The sequence below is a fragment of the Calonectris borealis genome, chromosome 7 (assembly GCF_964195595.1).
Source record: "Calonectris borealis chromosome 7, bCalBor7.hap1.2, whole genome shotgun sequence".
In the NCBI taxonomy this organism is placed as follows: domain Eukaryota; kingdom Metazoa; phylum Chordata; class Aves; order Procellariiformes; family Procellariidae; genus Calonectris; species Calonectris borealis.
This window is the reverse complement of record NC_134318.1, coordinates 42,651,288-42,670,944: the sequence shown is the minus strand read 5'-3', so window position 1 is coordinate 42,670,944 and position 19,657 is coordinate 42,651,288. Positions and strand designations below refer to the sequence as shown.

Sequence of the window (19,657 nt, the reverse complement as noted above, 5' to 3'; positions counted from 1 at the left end):
GCAGAGAAATCTGGAGGATCAACAAGGTTAAAAAAAAATCCATACTGAAGTGTCTCCATGCTTCACGTTCTCCCAAGAGGTTTGTATTTTCCAGAAGACAAGTCAAGAGAGCAAACCTCCTGGCATTTCCTGCGCTTCAGCACCATGCCCCAAATCACTGTTGCTGAACTGAAGAGGAGAAAGAATGCAAAGTATCTCATGAACACCACTTTCCAACTTTTCCTCTGTTCTCCTCTTAAAGATCTCACAGCGCTTGTGTACAAAGTTAAAACTCTAGAGACTGCAGATTTCCACTGAAAAAATGCAACAGCACTGCCCGTGGATGTGTTTGCACCCACCACAAGTGTTCAGCCCTCAGAAGTTGTCTTAAAACAAGTTCTGTCTGAAGGCTGTGGTCAAAGAGTCCGAAGATGTCACCTTTTGACACGTTTTCCCTTCAGTATTATTGAGCACATGAATCCTTCTCATCAGGAAGGAGCCAGAGCCCTATCTCTGATGGATCTCCCTCTGCAGGTTTTTCCATTTCCTTCACCCTGCTTTAGCAACAATATAAACCCACCATGCAATACAAACCTACCATGCCATATCAAAATATTAATGATAATCCCCTCTGCCACCACCTGCATCTGATTTAACAGGGTATTTCCATTAGGCTATAGCATGTGACTGAACTTCAAATGGAAGTCCTCATATTTTTTTTTACTTGAATATTTCTGAGAATCAAGGCAAAAACAATATATTCAACTGCTAAACCTAAACTAATGTATCCTCACACATACTGCAATTTTATTTTTTTTTTAAACCGAGAGTCCAAGTGCATTAACCAGTGAGATGGCACAGTTGCCTCCAAGAAATGGGTCTCTTGATCCTTTCAGATTAACAGAAGTGTTAATTGCTGAGCTACCTGATAATGTAAATACAACCAACAGGATGAAATTGCATTACAATTTTTTCCCCTATTTCACTTGCCATTTCTCAAACGCAGAAATTGTCGTATTTCTACCATTTCCAGACTAGCCACTGCTGTACATTTGAAAATTCTCTACTTAATTCTTGCACACCGTGAAAGTCACTTATTTAAAAATAAAGAACCCACCCAGATTCCATACTAGGTTTCTCATGCAAACTTGCTCCAATGTTGGGCTAGGATATAACTACATACTGGCTTCAAAAACTAAAAATAATTGTCAACACCTATTGTCTGAGAGGATCCCAAATAGCACTATACCCGTTAGTAGCACAAATCATAGGGATTCTTAGCTGTAAAAGCTGAATTTCTGGACCTATTTATCCAATAAGATCAACACAGTTTAAGGGTAGTTTCACTTGGAGAGTGCAGATGCTAGCCCATCCCACTAAAGGTGTGACAAAGTACCAACTTGTTCATTTACTTCCTATTCTTCATAAATATATCCTAAAGACTTATCACTTCAATGTTCTGACATATTTGCATTAGGAAGCTAGCATATGAGCTATAATTCTCAAGCACCTGCCCTGTTTCTATGATGCCATATAATATCAGTGACTTGCCAAAAAGCAATACCAGGAATTTGCTGAGTTTGAAAGGATGATCAATAAATGCCAAGGAAGTTGCTTCTTCATCCTAATTACAGGAAAGAAATACCAGTCCTGAACTCTTTAAGTGTCCTTCTTTTGAGTATCGCAGTGTTCTCAAACCTGCTTGTTATTGATTCAAGTTTTGAATTAAAATTCAATGAAAGCTTGAAATATTGGATTTAAATTCAAGGGGAATACTTCACAGGTACCTGGACTGGTTTGGCAATTTGCTACTCCATTTCAGTCATCTTGCTACAGTCATTCTTCCTGATCCAGTAAGTTTACATCCTTCTCATAACAAAATCCTTATCGAATCACATCAGCAGTGTTTGTCAAGGCAAAAACAATCAGGGACCATCATAAGAAATACGAAGTTAGATGTGTCCGTCTCAAACTCCACAGCAGCAAGGTCAGCAGAACAGAGGAGAGCTGACTGTTTATGAACACCCGTCTATTCTGAAGTGTAAAGCTCAGCGTATCACTCATGCAATACAGCAGCAGCGAGCACTGCAATTAGGGCAACGAATGGTTGCCACTGCAGTCATACCCTTAACTGGGGTTTTGGAAGCGGCACTATTGCTGTTCCATACTGAGACAGCTGAAGAAAAAAATCCAGTCATGAACATCTCCTGTTACCACCGTAAAGACAACTGCGTGAAATTTAGAATTAGAATTTATAATTTAGAAACACAATCCCTAATGCTGTTTGCAAAATGTTTTAATTGCAGAAAGCTTCTGCCACCCCGCCTGGGACTGCAGAGATGAATAACGAGGCTGACCACGACCCCCCTGTTTGGCACGGCTGCCAGTGAGCTTACACATGCCAGTGGTCCACTCATCCAAGGTTTTCTTTGAATTATAGTTCTCTCAACATCTCCTTAATAGTTTAAAACTTCCTGTATTTGTTTTACTGGTTTCTGCGTGTTTATTTAAAAGGAAACAATCCATTGTACGTTAAGAATATGGGAAAAGATATTAATAGTAAAGGTAATGCATTTGCGCACATATACTTCAGTGTGGAGAGTAATTTTCCAACCTTAGGCAGCTAGTCTTAGATGAGAAAGCCATTTCTTACACTCAGTGTTTTAAAGCAGAGAAAAATTTAAGGACTGGGAAAAAAAACAGGATCCATGCAATCAACATGTGATCAAAACACAAGTCTAAAAGCCTATTGCTGTTATATCTTGATCATCTATATTTTCACCTTCCAAATAAACAGTGGCTGCTACTGTTTCAAGAGAAAAAAAGAATTTACTACAAATAATTTCAATGTGGGGAGGGAAGAGGTAGACAGAAGTTTCATACCCAGAAATAGTTTAATATACTGGAATAAAAATTATACGGAATGAAAAACATTTAATTCTTTCTACTCATAATAAGCAAAGAGACTTTTTGCTTATTATGAAATATTTGATTTCTTTCAAAGCTAAAATACGAACTGTTCTAAAAGCTGTTTCCTTCTCTTGAAAAAAGAGTTCAAAGATTTCCAACCAAACATAATGGAGTGAACTCTAAAGCTGTAAGGATGCCCTGATCCGAACAGGTCCCTACAGGTTTGATACCTTAATCTCGACTGCTGAAACTGGGAGAAAGTTGTCCTGGAACCCAGGGCAGGGCTTCTCCTTGTCTAACAAAAGAAGAGAAGGCTCTGCTGCCCTCTGCAACCCACCCTCACAGGGCAGTCCTACCAACATCACTCGTTACTTAATGAAAAAAAATTCTGAAAAAGACAATACACATTTCCTGTATCATTACACTGGAATATCACACATAGCATCCTTCAAATATATGGAAAGCTGAGTGCCCCCCAGTTTTTAAATTAAGGCAGAAGTTTTGAGGAAGAAAAAAGGTGTTGCATATTCATTGCTTGAATTCAAGAAGAAAGTCTTGAAACAAAACCACCATCACAGTAGCTAATCAGATTTAATTCTGTCAATATTATCTGCTAACAAGCAAAATAACATTTAAAATTACCTTTGATGTTTTAAAATACAAGTCCTTTATATACTGCATCAGGCTCTTGTGAACTAGTGTTTGTCACCACTCATCTGGACATAAGCCGCTTCTTCCCCCTACACATCCCACAACAACTATATATACTGTGTGTATTTTTCTTCCTATAGCATCCAAAGCAAACTTCAGCTTGCCAGAATAAAGCACCATATATCAGGTCCATATAGTTTTGTCCATGCTGCAACAGTAATAAACACCTCCACAGCTGAAGAACAGGACTGTAATCCAGATAAGGCTTTTAAACAAAAGCTCACTGAAATATACTGCATTAAATATGCACATTTTCTCTCGTGCCATGTGAAGTGCTGCCAAACTGGCCATTTCCTGGGGTAAAGCCGATCCCAACCTTCCAGTAGCCTTTTGCTAGAAACCTGTTTGCCAGCGAGGTGCAGAACAACCACTGCCAAGGCTTGGAGAGCTATAGCAGCCAACAGCCTTGCTTCTGCCATCCTCAGCGCTCAAAAAAGAGTGACTCCCCAGAAAACAATTTGCCAACCTCACCTCTACCAATGCCTTCCCATAGCGGTCTTACCAGACCAGTGTCCCCACGGCTTGGGAATAACAGTATTTCTAAGTGCTCCTACCCATTCCCTGCAGAAACACCGCAGCACGGGAGGGCTAGCAGCAGGCTTCCCAGGGACCCCACCATGCTGCCCTTCAGCAACCACAACTGCTGATCCCCTGGGTTCCTGTGCAAAATCATCCTATTTCCAACCTCTGGCTGGCACTCATTTATGCCATTAGCATGCAATTTCTTATTTTAAAACAGAATTAAAACATTCGGTTCTCATTATGAAACACAGCAGCCTGGATCTTCTCCAGGCTTCTCCTACTAATATCTCCAGTGCTTCTCTAAGTAAAATCTAACCCTGATCAAGCCAAAGCTGTAACTTCAGAGGGTGTGAAAACAAAACCTACTCTCATTTCCTTTCCAAACCCACCCTAGTCAAGAAATGTCAGACAGACTGTAAGCAAATCCAGGGTTAGTTTGGGGTGATAGAACAATTTCTTTACCTTCCAAAGAACTAATCCCGTAAGAATTGTGAAGGTACAGAATTAAATTGCATATTTTGAACATATACAAATATACATTGGCACAGCAGCCACTAAAAATCGTTCCCCAACTTTGCTTATCATAAGGTCCACTTCACAGAAGCCCCTGACAAACCAGAGGGATACATGTTCACATACAGAGAGCAACATTGGCCTTCTACAGCATTTTAAAAGTATTCAACAAGAGCAAACACATAATTCTTTATTAAACAATCAAAGACAACAAAAGCAAGTTTCTGTTGTCCCATCGTATTTACTACTAATCCTCTTTGGATGGCAATCAAAAGACCCCGAAATGCCAAGCTATAAAAGTGTATTTCCAAGCAGTGGTAGCCTCTGGCTCTTTGGCTATGTCTTCAGTCGGTTGATTTGGCAGACAGGAGTAATCCTGGTCTGTCAAATGGCAAATTCCCAGTGTACTTACTAGGGCTACCTCAGGCTTCTTTATTTTACTTAAAGGATGATATTTTAATTGTAATAAAACAATTTTTTCTCCTTCAGAAGAGGCAGATAGGTTAGTATCATTGCATTCCAGACTGCATTCAAGAAGTGCATACTCCTACTTCATCTATTGCCCACATGCCAAGCTTTGATTCGAGACATTAGTAGCAGCAGATATTTAAACACAAGACCTCAGTGGACTGTTTAAACAGGAATTCAGATATACTCTTTCCTCCAATACCAAGTCAACAAATACTTTGTACCTTCCCCCAGCTCTTACTTATATAGGAAACTTAAATGCTATGCAAGTGCAGCAGCCACTGCTGTGGCCACATAGCCGTTTAAACCATATATACTGTAGAATATTTATGTCATCATTGTATACCATTAACATGAAGCTAAGATGAAAATTTTGAAGCAAGTCAAATGTTTACATGTAGCATACAAATAAAACGCCATTAGAAAGTGTGGTGTTAATAAGCTATACAAATTGGTGGTTGTGGTGGGTCAGCATCAAGGTTGCAGGATTGGGTCATGCCACCCCTAGGATGCACCTTGGTGCCCAGGAAAAAAAGGAAGTGAAACAGCCTGACAAGCTCAGAGACAGTTACTTTAGGATATCTCGTTTGAAACAGTGGGCTGCCTAGAGATAAGGTAATTAATTGGAGCAGAATTGGACAAGAAATGAAGTGCCAAGAACAGGAAAAAACAGACTGGACAGGGCTAGATATTTCTGTAACAATCAAATTATACCACCAATAGCAAAGACAGAAGTCAATTGTGTACGTTCCTTGCTGTTAGGAGGTACCTGTAAATCCCACCAGCACTCAGCCTGTAAGCCACACTGCTCGGTGTATCTACCATGGGATGCGGAAGCATGTTGTCATTCTTACCTTAGTGATGACCCACAAATGGATTAAGCACCCTTTTATTTTTAGACTGGAAATCATATGCCAGAAGATTCGGCTAGAAGCACTGTACAATGCACTACAAAGCTATGTTATACTTTGTTCAGCTGTTCACCGTTTTAACATGTAATCACACATCATAAAACACTAATGCATAATTAAGGAATTTGTCACCAAACATTTAAGAAACAAATACCATGCAAAGATGAACAATGTGGTCTCTAAGAAATAGAATGTTCCCAAAATTAGTATCTGGTTGTTACTGGTTTGAGTTTTAACAAGTGTCACACAAAGGAAAACGAGTCATCACAGGTGTCTGGATTTTCCAGAAGTGTTCATCACAACAAAAAATTAAGTCAAGATATTAGACAACATTTTAATATCCACTCCCTAATTACCATTGGAGTGTTTGCTGTAAAAGTGTGTATATACTTTTTAATAAGAGGAGGTTATACTTTGAGGCACTAAGGAACACAAAATTTAACTGCCAAAATCACCACTTGATGTATATGCATGCATACATATAGCAAGACTGAAGTGCACTACTGTTACAGGTTCAGCTGTGTATGTAAATATATGGCAACTACTCTAATACAAAGAAAAGAGATGAAAGTTGAATCAAACGAGACTCGTATCAGGTTCAGGGGAACTGAAAATGGGCTAAAAATGAGAAAATCTAGCAGAAGAATGACTTTAATATTAGGTAACATTTCAAATTTTTATCATCTAAATCCACAAAATTCTTGATCTGCTCTTTCTTGCGTTCTCTGCAGAGCTGAAGTCAGGACCAGCTAAATAAAAGATAATGCAACTAGGCATAACACAATAAAAGATATTACCTTCACAATGCATTATTGCTGCCAATTATAAGAATCACTTCAACTTAATTTCAAAGGCACAATCACCCTCAACTGTAACAGTCTCTTTTTTAAATTTCAAACAGTATTACATTAAGGCAATAACTCACCTTCCAGCTATAATATCAGTCTCCCTTATTGCAAAAATACATTTCATAAATACTTCTCATCGACAAGTCAAGCTAATTCAGGTTAATTTTATTGTATTTTGGTGCTATCTCACATTTGTGTGCAATTACCTTTATCATTTTATTGCCATGCCAGAAAGTAATCAGAACAATTATTTGAAAAAGGAGGTGTATAAATTCTAAATCACACTTGCTGGCATTTTTGATAAAATAGCAGCTTTATCTCAGAAAGTGGCAGGGACATCGGATAAATCATGCATCAGTCAAGTGTAGCTGACCCCCAAGTGCATTGCACAATATCAGGAGTGCTTCAAAAGAAACTTTCCTATATAATCCATCATTCTTTATAATACCAAAATAGCTATACCTGAAGAGTAGGAGCTAGAGAATAATAACAAAATAAATCTAAGCAATATGAACAAAACCATTAATAGTGCTCCTTTTTAAGCTGAAGGAGAGTCAGGAATCTGAATTGGGTTCAAGAAAAGAATTTCATTGAAATTTTTAACGTGAGTAGAAGAACAGCTTTAAACAAACGAAGCAGCAAACTGCATTAAGAATTCACTAAAAATACAAATACATCTGCAGGAAAATACACAAAAAACAGGCATCAGAAAGATTCATACAAAAATACAAGATTATAGCCTGAATTTTCCTATTATCAATCTTGGTTTGATTCAGGACAGCATGGATGAGTGTTTCACTGTATTAACAGAGAGCAAAGCATCACAGTTAGTACAAGAACCTGATTACTAAGTTTAAATTTAATAACTACAAGACATCCAGAGAGGAACAGAATTACATTTAGAATTAAATTTCTCATGAAACAGGAAAATGGCCACGTTGTCATAAGAACACCACAAACCCAAAAAACTCCCAAATACAGAGACATTCCTGATGTATGCTCACGCACATAACTATGGCCACATTTCAGCCTCTTCCACACAAACCCAACATACATCTTTGGTCACCACAACACGGCTGCAAAATCAAGGATCAAGTGGGAGACAAATACAGCAATTGTGGAAAATGCCCACGTCTGGCTGCCTTCAGAAACCATTTTTCAGCAACCTGCTTAAAAACTGTCCAGCACATTACGTCAGTGATAACTGATTTCTGCAAAAAACATATGCCAGTCATATATTGTATGTGGTTGTGCTCAAAGTAAAACTGTAAACTAATCACACACTATAAATATCACTAAAGAAACATGAGCTACATTACATACACATTTAATATGCATCCAGAATGGGGGGAAACAGTAGCAGGTAGCAGAGGAGCCTGGGCTGTGTCTGCACAGCCCCCAGCAGACCCCTGCTTCCCGCAGCAGATGGGGCTGCGAGAGTTCGTGTGTTCTGCCTTAAACCCTCTGCTTTTCCACATATCAAAAGGGGAAAACTCCCCTAACAGCTAATGCTGCACCTTTCAACTAGAAGCGAGAGTGGGAGAAATGAAAAGGTTAGATAATAAATTATTAGTTTCATGTCGCTTGCCAGCTATATCACACCTAGCTTTGAATGAGAGGGAACTAGTGATTCTTCCTACCATGCCCAGTTGTGCAAACGATAATCAAGTATTTCTCTGCCATTATTCCAGGTACCTGCTAAAAGATGTCTGCAACTGGAAGATACAAAAATATAACTAAACAGATGATTGTTTAATACAAAAAAGTGAAGCAAGAATTTATTTTCCTGACTTTCTTCCTCAACCATTCCATTTTAAAAAATAAAACCAATTTTCTTTTGTGGAAAAGAGAAAATCTTCTACAGAGGGATAGACACAGAATGTGCCAAAATACTACTTTTCTAAGCCACATTACATTACATAAAGCAAATTAAAACCACAAGAGATGCCACTATTAAGACATTTTTAACAGTGATAGCAGTTGCCAGCAGGAATAGTTAGATATGCAAGTTTGATTGTACTAGAAATATTTTCCTAGAGAAGCATTACTAGTGTTACAAAAATAGTTATTCCAGAGAAAAAAAATGTATTCTTATCTTCAAAGTTCATTTTAATTATTTGAAGAATATGGTTATTGACTAAAAATGTGTTGATGCCTTTCAGTACGGTAAATTGTTCTGAATTTCTTGATAAACAGAACTGTTGCCTTATTTTACTACAAAGTTGCTGCCCTATACTTATTTCATTGAAGCACCAAGCCTCAAAATTAAGCCTGTTTGTTTTTCAATGAATGAGGTATTTATTAGGAAATGGAAGCAGCTAACTTACAACCGAAAACATAGCATTGTCCTGTTAGTTTATGCTCTGTGGAAGATAGATACGTGATGGGGAAAGGTCCACTGATGCCTGTTACCAACCATGACAGAGCTACAGAGATTTACAATGCAGCATCAATCTTGTCAACTGGGTTCTTAATACTGACTGCTGGACACTGGGGGAAAAAAACCCCTATGTTACATGAACTCTTTTGTAATGCTGGACTTCCAACGTACACCTAAATGCAAGGGTATTTACTAGGAACTTACTTTTGGACCAAGCCTTGATGCCATGTTAGATGAAAAGTCTTCACCTGTAAAGAAAAAAATTCTCAGTTAGATTGAGATTTAATCTGAATTCCACAGGAAGAATAGTATATGTCAATAGTGTCATTTCCCTTATAACCAGCTCTGTATCAGTTTTTTAAATGAGCTCTAAGTTTCAGCATGTATAATTTCAAAAGGGAGTTTAATTTTTTTTTTAAAGCAACCAATTTTAATGTTCATTAGGTCATCTACTGCTTGTTATGAGTCAAACAAAAAAGTCAACAGATGGCACATCGAAGACTTCTTCCATAACAAGCACTACACAGCTCTGATCTTTTGAATAAGAATGCCTTAAAAGACATAGTATTAATTTAAGAAATATTTGTACAGGCAGTAATGCACTTCTGAGTTACTTAGTAAAATAAAGAGCCTTTTGTGATTTAGGAAATAACACGTTTTAAGGCATGAAAGCAAGTGACTGACTTAGTTATATTCTGGGTTTAAAAGTACAGATTACACCTAAGAAATGTTAACTTCAATTATCATAATTCTAGTCTTAATCGTTATTTATAGAGCATTAACAAAAAATACAACAGGTTCCTCTTTGCTCTCCCCTTTGAAATAAAGGATGATTGCTATTTCCTTTGCATTTACTTAGTTTTTCCCCCTCTATTTTCTTTTCAGTGCTATTTAGCTAAGATCACTATATCTTTGCAAACATGTGCTATAAACATTACATTTTTGAAAATCAGGGAGACTATCCAACAAAGCTCAGCCTCAGAGTCCTGACTCACAGCCAACCTCAATGGGAACTCCTCCTCTTAAGTTGGGGAACTCACTACTCCACGGGAGCGGATAACTGTATCCGCTTAAGAAATGATAAATCTCTTAAAAGAAATAATATGAACATCTGAGGCTTTCCAAGTCCTCTCAAAGACATCAAGCCTTGAAGTCCAAGGCAGTGACAGAACTTACAGCCACTTCCAAACTACTTACAAGAAAATGGTAATATTTAATCTTAATATTACATCTTAATTTAAGAGTTTAAAATTAAGATCCTCAATAATGAATATTTTAAATATACTAACCATCACAGCCTTGCAAGGTAGGCATTGCAAAGATCACTAATTCCATTTTAAATGTAAGTCAGGCAGATGAGCAATCTACTAATATTACTTAAATATCTGTGACAGAGCTAAAACTAAAATAGCAATTTATTTCTATGGTCACTTCAGAGTTTTAACTTTCAAAATGCATAGCAACACTCAGCTTTTTCAGATTTTTCTGACGGGTAAAGCTAGAATATTTGCCTTGAAAAGCAGATTTATCCAGAAGCTCTTTTCAAACCTGGGCCAAAGTCCCAAAGTACTAAGTGCACTGAATTACACCAACGTTAGAGAGGTGCTACAACCTTCTGACCATCTATATTCCTTTCTGCTTTCCCATGCTACCACCCCAAAACACAAACTAGAAAGGGACACAGCAGTCCAGCAGATACTGCAGGACCCCAGGAAGGGCACGCTGCTGCTTTGCTGGATTGCATGACCACTCCTTTCCCCAATTAGCTGACCAAGGCTGGTAACTACACAGGAATGCAATTTAACTAGAGAATACAGTGTAATGTGGAGTTATTCAGCTGCAGATAAAACTCTCAACGCCCCATTCCTCCTAAAAATTAAGGAATATGTGACATTTGGAGCATATCAGCCCAAATGTTCTCATCTGAAGTAAAAAACCCTGAGATTGCCAAGAGCAGAAAACTGCCGCCTGTGGAGCTGCTGTACCACGTGCAACGGGGCACCGGCATGGGATGCGTGACACACCTCAGAACAGGAGCTGCTGCACAGCCGAGGCGAGATGGTGCAGGAAGCTAATATATCCTAGACCCACCCTGCGAGCATCCCAAACATTTGAATATGTCAATAGAACAGAAATTTAAAGAAAAGTCAGAGGTTACATCAAAAATCAGATCCTTAAAGGCCATGAAAAATTTCAGCCATATTTTGTTGATAGTCTAGAACAGAAGTCCTTGGGTTTTAAGATACTTTCCTGTTTGCTTTCGTAGAACTGCAGCCTGAAAAGTACACGTGATAGCAGCACTACAGCAAGAACTCTTAGATTCATACAAAGTATTTTTCTCAGTTCATCAACTTTTAAACACTGAAGGAAGATTCTCCTTGAAAGACAAGTCCTCAGGATCAGCAGAACATAATACTCTCTGGTTTCAGTACTAAAATTTAAAAACAGCTATTATATCAAGTAGTATATGAATAAAATTCCATATGAAAACATTTAAAGTACATTAGATTTTTGGTCAAGATGAAAGACTGAAAAAAACTCAAGCAATCTATTCTAATTGGGTTCCCATGGTAACTGTACAATTGGGTTTTTCAGTATAACATCCCAAAGGCCCAATGCACACTTGTAAAATATACTTCAAACAGCCTGAATTGTTTTTACATTACAGCACTCCCAGGAAGATCAATTACTATACATCCCCACCCTAACTATTAGTGGCAGGAGATGTTAACACTATTGGCCATATTAACATAAGTCACGTAAAAAACACCACATATCACCATCATTATATAAAACTAATTACACACTTCAGATTCATCAAACACGTTCTGAGTAATAAACCAATACTAGTCTTGTCACAAGATCATGTTTACTGAATGTTAGAAATCAACCCCAAATATATGCCAAACCATTTTGCTTCTCATATTGATTTCAAGGATAAACAGAATCAATCATTAATAATTACATTATAAGATGACCCATAGGGTTAATCATATTCTTAGAAACTCTCACTATGGAATCAAATATAGCTGCACAAAAAGACAACTGAAAAGCATTCAAATCCAGGCCATATGCATCACCAATACTATAAACCAAGGTGCATTCACTAACATGCAACTCATGTAATCGGTGAAAAGAACAGTAGCACTCCTGTTCTATTCAAAAACCCACAAGCATTTATTAAAATAAGTTTCTCTCAGATTAAGCACTTTGCCTTTTCGGGCCTCAGTTTCACTTTCTGAAAGCTCAACGCTGGCTGTAGACCCAGCTTGTCCGTCCAGGCAAGCTTTCCATCCATCTGCCTAAGCCTCAAAGCTAGGAGGAGATAATGACCCACACCCCCGTAAGTAGGATCCAAACCTAATTCACTTATATTTCCAGGGAAAAAAGAGGAAAAAACCTGTGGCCAGTTTGAATAAAGTCAATCTCCTTTCTCAATCAACAACCAGAAATCTTGGCATTTCATGGGTTGAAGTCGGCAAATAACCAGAGGTATTTCTGGTGTCAATAGGAGACTGTGCAAGGGATTTCCCTTTTCTCCCCACCCTTCCCACTACATTATATTTGATCATACTAAACTTCAATGGAGCAAGATGAAGGGAAAATGAAGTTGTGTAAATTGTTTCTCCAGGACAATGCTGACAGTCTAAAAATGTACTGTCAACATAGCCAGCCCACTGCTGCCAAAGCAAGTTTATGCATTTCATGTGTATTTTTAGATGTTGTACATTCCATCTTGTGGTTTTTATATGTGAAACAGAAAAATTAATCTTTTAACAGGGCCTGAAATATACTCTAGGTGTTCATTAAAAAGTTTAACTAATTAACAGACCTTTTGCATACTTGAATGTACAATCAAAGATACTGTTATTGTTTGCATTGTACTGACTGATCTAAAGCAGTCAGATAATTTAAATATTATTGAATGATGATCATGCAGCAGCAACATTTACAAGACAGCACTAATACTTGCTACCTGCTAATGCAGAGTTACCTGGAGGGAGTTAAATTTGCACTTGGAGCACGCAGATGGCATAATTCAGAAAACAAAGCAAATCTGACTTCAGTGGGCTGTGCTGCTAATACACACTACTTTACCAAAATACCAATTTCATTTATCTGATCATAATGCACTAAAAAGTGGCATTTGAACAATATTTAAAACCTGAAAATGCACCCATGAGGTAAGACCAAAAGCCCATCTCTTCAGTATCCCATCTTCAACAGCACCACCAGCATGTAGGTACTGAGTACCATAAAAACAAGGCGAAGCATTCAGTGATTTCTACTGGTATACTGCCATGCCCCCCAAAAAAGTGGGATTCAAACTTCCCAAGTCAGAAGTGGGATTTCTGAATGTAAAATCAAAGTTAGTTTCTGAGCCCAAACCCAGCATCCCCAGCTGCCCATTCCAAGACAAAGCCCAGCTACACACTGGGTAGTGAACATACAGCGCGATCCGAACCTGCTGCTTCTCTGGATGCCGTCAGCTCCTGCTTTGAGAGAGGCAGAATTATTCTTTTATTCCCCTTTACCAAGCTGCTCAGACTACAGGCCTTCTATCAGTAGTGCTATTTTACTACTATTTCACTTGGAAAGCAGAGGGGAAGTCAGAATCTTTCTATCAATGAACTCCCCTCTTCCTCCTTGAGATTAAAGTGACTTGTTCATTTAATCACCTTCAGAACCTCCATTGCTTTGGGGAGAATTTCAGCTGCATGTCCAAATTTTACAAGTGACTTGAAAAGATACCTGAAACGATTTATACCATTTAATTTGGCATAATATAAATCAAAATAGATAGCAGATAGTCCTGACAGACATCAGGACAGGGTGCTTTTGCTCTGCTGATATAAGATAGTAAATAAGGAAACAACTTGAAAAAGGATTAGCAAAAAGCATCAAAACAGTGACATATTTCTAAAGAAAAACTTTCACAAATACTTTCACAATTACTCTACTTCCATAAAACTCCAAAGCCACATAAGCTTTATTGACATTCAAACACATTTGACTTTTTTAAACAGTATTCTGGACCACACAAGTACATCATTAGCTTTAAAATTGCATTTTGTATTTCTGGAAAATACTTCAATATAGGTTTGATCTGGTTTTACAGTTTGGTTGTTCCTCCAGCTGTATGTTTAACTTAACACTGATCCAAATGCACCTGTGCTGGGTGATAACATTAGCCTTAATTTTTTTCTTGCATCAGGGAGGTTTTGCTCATTATACCTTCAGATAAATCAGCACAACTGAAGCCCTTGCCAGCACAGATTTGTAGAACAGCACCTTCACAGCTATCAGCAGAGCTAAGAAACTCAAGAACTGGAAGTCTGCAGTAAGGACACCAAACCAGGCCTTTTGCTTTTTAATTATGGCATTAATGAAGAAGTTAAGTTTGCAAAACCAGCCAAGACACATGCTGAAACCTGTCACTACCCAAAAGATTTCAAGCCTCCTGAAATTAAAACTTTGTCCTACATTTTCCCATTAGTTACATTCTCTTCACCAGTCCAGATATCTTATGAACACTCGGTAAACTAGAGAATTGCACAATCCGTCAATAAAGTAAGCGTATTTTGAACTACTGTCCATATGACTCAATTTGTCAGTAAAAACTGCCACCAGCGCTGTGCTTGCAGAAAAATGTCCATAAATGCATTATTGCGACTGGCAGATCGATGTCCATAATAAAAACAAATAGATTTAACAAGTGCTTGCTTTTACGAGTTATGCGATTGGTGGGATGTGTATTCAGCTTCACCCGACAACTTCTGGGAATGGGCAATACAGGCCGGGTTAGGCACTTGCTGACTTCACCAGCGTTACAAACAGGAAGCTATTCTAACACAGGAAATCTTTAAAAGCGTTAGACTGAATACTAATGCCTTCAGGATGCATTTAGAAGTTTCACACATTCAGAATTTAACGCATTGTTCTGTGAAACATAAAATGAGAGATGTTAACAACTATTACAAGTAGTGAGCCTTTTTTTGCCTCGCTCTCTTTGTGGAAATTAAGTTTAATTTAGGTCGGCCGCATCCCAGGCAGAATGGCTCACTAGTCATAAGGCTGATATTAAACACCCCAACAAACCAGGGCCTACAATTTGTTCTCATGAAGCTCTTACAGCACCAACACCAGAGCAACCATCACTGCTGAAATGACGTTTCAGTCACCACAAGTGAGAATGTCACCCGTGGCATCAGAGATGGAGGACAGGGCTCACCGGGAAACTATGCACTGGTTAGAGCACGAGCAGGTACAGCAGCCGGCATACCCAGGTTTAATTCATAAACATCAGTCATTCTTGTTCCTCCAAAACCCTAATTGCATGGGAAAAGAACAGTACAAAAACAGTCATCCATGTCTTCGACATGTTCTCCTTTGGATTTTTTGTATCACTGTTTCTTCTAACAGTTTCCCCTGTCACCAGAGTCAGTTTAAACAGAATTTCTCTGGTGCAGCCTTTCCATCTTATCCGCACTTCCCATAACAAACTCAATACCTCTTCTGCACAAGTCCGTAAATTAGCCATTCACGGAAACCCCGATAACCTTCCCAAAGGGCATGAGCTTCTCCTTCAGGCTACTATCCCTTTAGTGATGCCATTAACTGATTCTCTACATACGTTAAGCATTAAACAGTGGTGACAAGTTAATTACAGAGTTATCAAGAGATAAAGTAGTCACGGTAACACAAGTTGCAATATAACTACAACAGTTTCCTATAGAGCTTCTGTTCAGTTGCTGGTGTAATTGGTGTAATTAACTTGTCATGGATCAGAATGCAGATAGGAATTGCTAAAGCCACCTTGCAAGCTCATATGGCTACATCTTTTTTCCTCTGAAGCTTGAGGCTCTTGGTAGAATTGTCCACATTTGGAACATTTCTGTTTGAAAACAAAGCAAACAAAACTTTTTACATGGAAAAATAGTGTCACAGACTGACAAAACATTCACAAGAAAACAAATAAGCAACTTAGCAAATTTCACATAACTGTATGCTTTTAGACAGAATTATCCTGCATTACAGGGGTGGTTTTTTGCCCCAGAAGCAGTAAGCTTTACGAACATCATAGCAGTCAAACACGCATCAAGGAACTTAAAAGATGAATCAAGCCAGAGAGGGGAGGGAGACCTGTTGCCCCCTGTTGGGGCAAAAGCCCCAACCCAAAATTAAGACCTGAAGAAATAACTTAGGGTTATTAAAAACTTGGGTTTAAAACAAGATACTCTGTGGTACCTATGATTCTCTCTGAGGCTGAAAGCGCTAGCCTAAAAAACAGAGCCAGGTTGTCCCACGTTCGCTAACCCTTCAGGTCTTGACACAAGAGGCAGACGTAAAGGCGCATCGGCTCGGCTCACTTCTTCCTGCAGAGACCATACAGAAACCTCTCCAAAGGGGTGCCCATGCACGGGCCGGGGAACAGAGCTGCTGGAGGAGACTTTTGGCTCACCAAACCTTCTGTGGGCTTCCACCACAGGGCAGGGAGGCATCGTAAGGCGACAGGAGACCCCCTGTCGTGGCTCCCCTTAAGCTGCATGTCCATGCAGGTGAGGCAAGACTGAAGGCCACAAAGGCAGTTCAGGGAGGGAGAGCTCCGACCCCCATGGTTTTGGTCCCTCATGCATTAGGGAGACAGGCAAGGCTTAGAAGCCAAAACCTTCATCGGGTTTATAAGGGAACCCTGTCACCTAAACAGACCCCTCCAGAAGATAACCCGTGTCTTCTGTGCAGGGGGAGCACATGTCTGGACACAACAGTTACGCTGTGACAGTCATTTCTAAACTAAATGTTATGTCCCAGTTTATAAAATGGAAGGCTTTCCTATGTGAAACACTGTAGAGGCTGCACCTTGCCATTTAATAAGAGCTCCATTACACAAAAATATGATACAACTCAGCAACAGGTTTATTTGGGAGTCTGGGGCAAAAAAAAAAATCATTCTTTACATTTACTTTGCTTTAAGCATTGCATGCAGTTACCGTATCATACCCATTTTACAAACAGTTGCAGAGCTTGCCTTTTATGTCAGTGGCAAAAGGACGTTTTTATGTTAACATCAACTTGACACGCATTATTTTAGTGCAGTTTCACGCTAATCTGATCTGACCACAGGCTGCTGCCATCCGTTCGCCCCTTGCTCCACTCCACACGTGGCCTGATGGAAACCCGCACGCTCTTAGCAGTGCCTCGGCCCCACGGCAGCCGCCGAACCGCGTCCCCGGGGCAAGGGCAGGGTTTGGCAGAGCTGCTGGGGCCGGAGCAGCGCCCAGGGCTGCTCACCACCAGCTCGGATGAAGCTTTACAACCAACATTCCCCCGCAGGAACGATTACCGACCGACACCTGGGCCTGGTGCCTGCCCTGGGGCCGGAACGGGGCTGCTTCCTCTCCTAGGGCCCGCAGGTGAGACAATATGGACACCGGGGAGCAAAGAAGCCCCCGCCACCAACCACGACCTCAGCGCGGAGGTTCCGCCAGCACGAAGGGGCAGTGACCGCTCGCCCCCGGTACCAGGCCCAGCCGGGCGGCAGCTCCCGCCGGCCCCGGCCCGGCGCCATCTCCCCGCCCCGCCATGAGGCGGCCGCTGCTTCCTCCTGCGCGGCCGCCCCGAGCCCCGGAGCCCCGCGGCTCCCCGGCCCGCCCGCGCACCTGCCCGGGACGAGGAGAAGGAGGAGGAGGAGGGAAGGCGGCGGAGAGGCCGCCGGAGCGTCCCCGGCGCCTGCAGCCGCAGCAAGCCCGGCGCCACGGCGGGGGCTGCTCCTCTCGGGCCCCGCCGCCGGGGCGGAGCCGCCCGGGCGCCGCCGCGGCCCGGAAACCCGCGCCGGGCGGGCGACGGAGGGAAGCGGCCTGAGCAGGCGCGGCCTGAAAGGCCCGGCCCCACGGCTTCGCCCCCAGCTCCAGCCCCGGGCCTGCCGTGCGCGCTGCCGGGCCTCCAGGCCTTGCAGAGGGCCGCCTACCTGGCTCTGCCGGGGCTGCTCCGGGCCGGGCTCTAGAGGGTGCCCCGGCCCCTCTCGCCCTGCTTATATGGCCGGGGCAAAGAGGTGCAAATCGCCCCGGGTGATGCAGCCCACCTGCGCCGGGCAGGCCTCCTCCCACGGCCCCCCGGGCCCAAAGCCAGTGCGGCTACTCCAGGTCACGCAGGTGGTCAGAACCACGGATTTCTGGAAAGTTCATCACAAAATACGGGTCTGTGGGCAGCAAAGCAGGCTGGGAGCAGTCAGCCCGCACGGTGCTGAGCCCCAGCGGCGGATGGGCACCTTAATTCTTCGTTAGGCAGTGAAATGTGGATGGCTGCTGACCAAAACCTGCAACGTTTAGAAGCAAAATGCAGGCCTTGTAACTGAAATGCTGTTTTTTTAAAATTGCCTAGGCTTGTCCCTTGTTCTGCTCGCACTTCGGGGCAGGATGGTGAAGGGTAACGGTAAAGACTGGCAGCATCGAGAAATTGGCCTTTTTCTTTCATTTGCAAAGTTAGGGGTAAGGGTGGGGACTGAACTGGAGGGGAGCTTGCAGGGGCGCAGCGTTTGGCAAATACAATTTCTAAAAGGGGAGACACGGCGGAGATAAGAAGGAATAAAATGTCAGAGGAAAGTAGGCTGGAGGGTGAGGTTTATTTGAGGTCATAAAAAAACAGGACAAAAGGTGCCAGTGAAGTTTGCAACCAGAAACCACCAATTTTCAAGCCAGAGAATCTTTCACTCTCTGAATCTTAATCTGAGTTAAATCAGCAAAAATTTTATTAGTCATGTGGTATGACTCAGAAGCAATCACAAAATGGGAAAGATCAGAACAATTTTTAAAAAGTCATTACAGAATTCTGGAAACCCTTTTTTCTTAGGGAATAAACACTGTAAATAAAATGGTGTTGAGTTAGTGCCTGTTAAATCTGATTCTAAAAAATTACAAAAGCTGGTCCAAAATGCAGAAGTTTCCCCAAGGCAATTGAAAGTACCTTTGCAATAACTGCACTTACCAAAGGGCAACCACTCACAGGAGTGTGTAATGGCGCTGAGACACTCTTGCTGGTTTTAGAAGTAATATTTTTAACATGACACCTAGTTTTCTCTTTTGTTTTCTGTGCTGTTAACCTTGAGTATCACAAGCAATTGTAAGCAAGGGGTGTTTACCGCCCTGTCTTACTTTCTTTACGTAGGCCAAAAAGTCACTGTTGAAATTGTTCTCGGATAGTAAAAACGTCTAGAGCTTCCACACCACCCTGCTAATTGCAACCTGCAAACATACCAATTTTGAACAAGATAGAAGTGATCTGTGAATCTGTGTGATCTGTGAAGGATGAACTACAATTAATATAAATGGTTTAACAATGATAAATCAGATCTCATGATATGAACAGCTTATCAAGGCAATTTCATCTGAAGCAGCAGAGAAACGATATTACAATAA

General features: G+C 40.8%; 1 protein-coding gene across 3 annotated transcripts in view; it reads right to left on the bottom strand.

The window, feature by feature from the left end:
- MGMT (O-6-methylguanine-DNA methyltransferase) overlaps positions 1-18,461 on the bottom strand; it is a 169,258-nt gene extending 150,797 nt beyond the window's left edge. Inside the window, exons 1-2 of one of the 3 annotated variants that reach the window (XM_075155298.1) lie at positions 18,211-18,461; positions 9,447-9,490 (exon numbers count right to left, since the gene is read on the bottom strand). In XM_075155298.1, coding sequence (XP_075011399.1) covers positions 9,447-9,470 — 24 coding nt within the window. In that variant the 5' untranslated portion in view covers positions 9,471-9,490; positions 18,211-18,461. Of the gene's footprint in view, positions 1-9,446; positions 9,491-17,902; positions 18,051-18,210 lie in introns of those variants that run through there. The other 2 variants (XM_075155297.1, XM_075155296.1) reach the window with 2 other exon arrangements.
- Between the last annotated feature and the right edge of the window lie 1,196 nt (positions 18,462-19,657).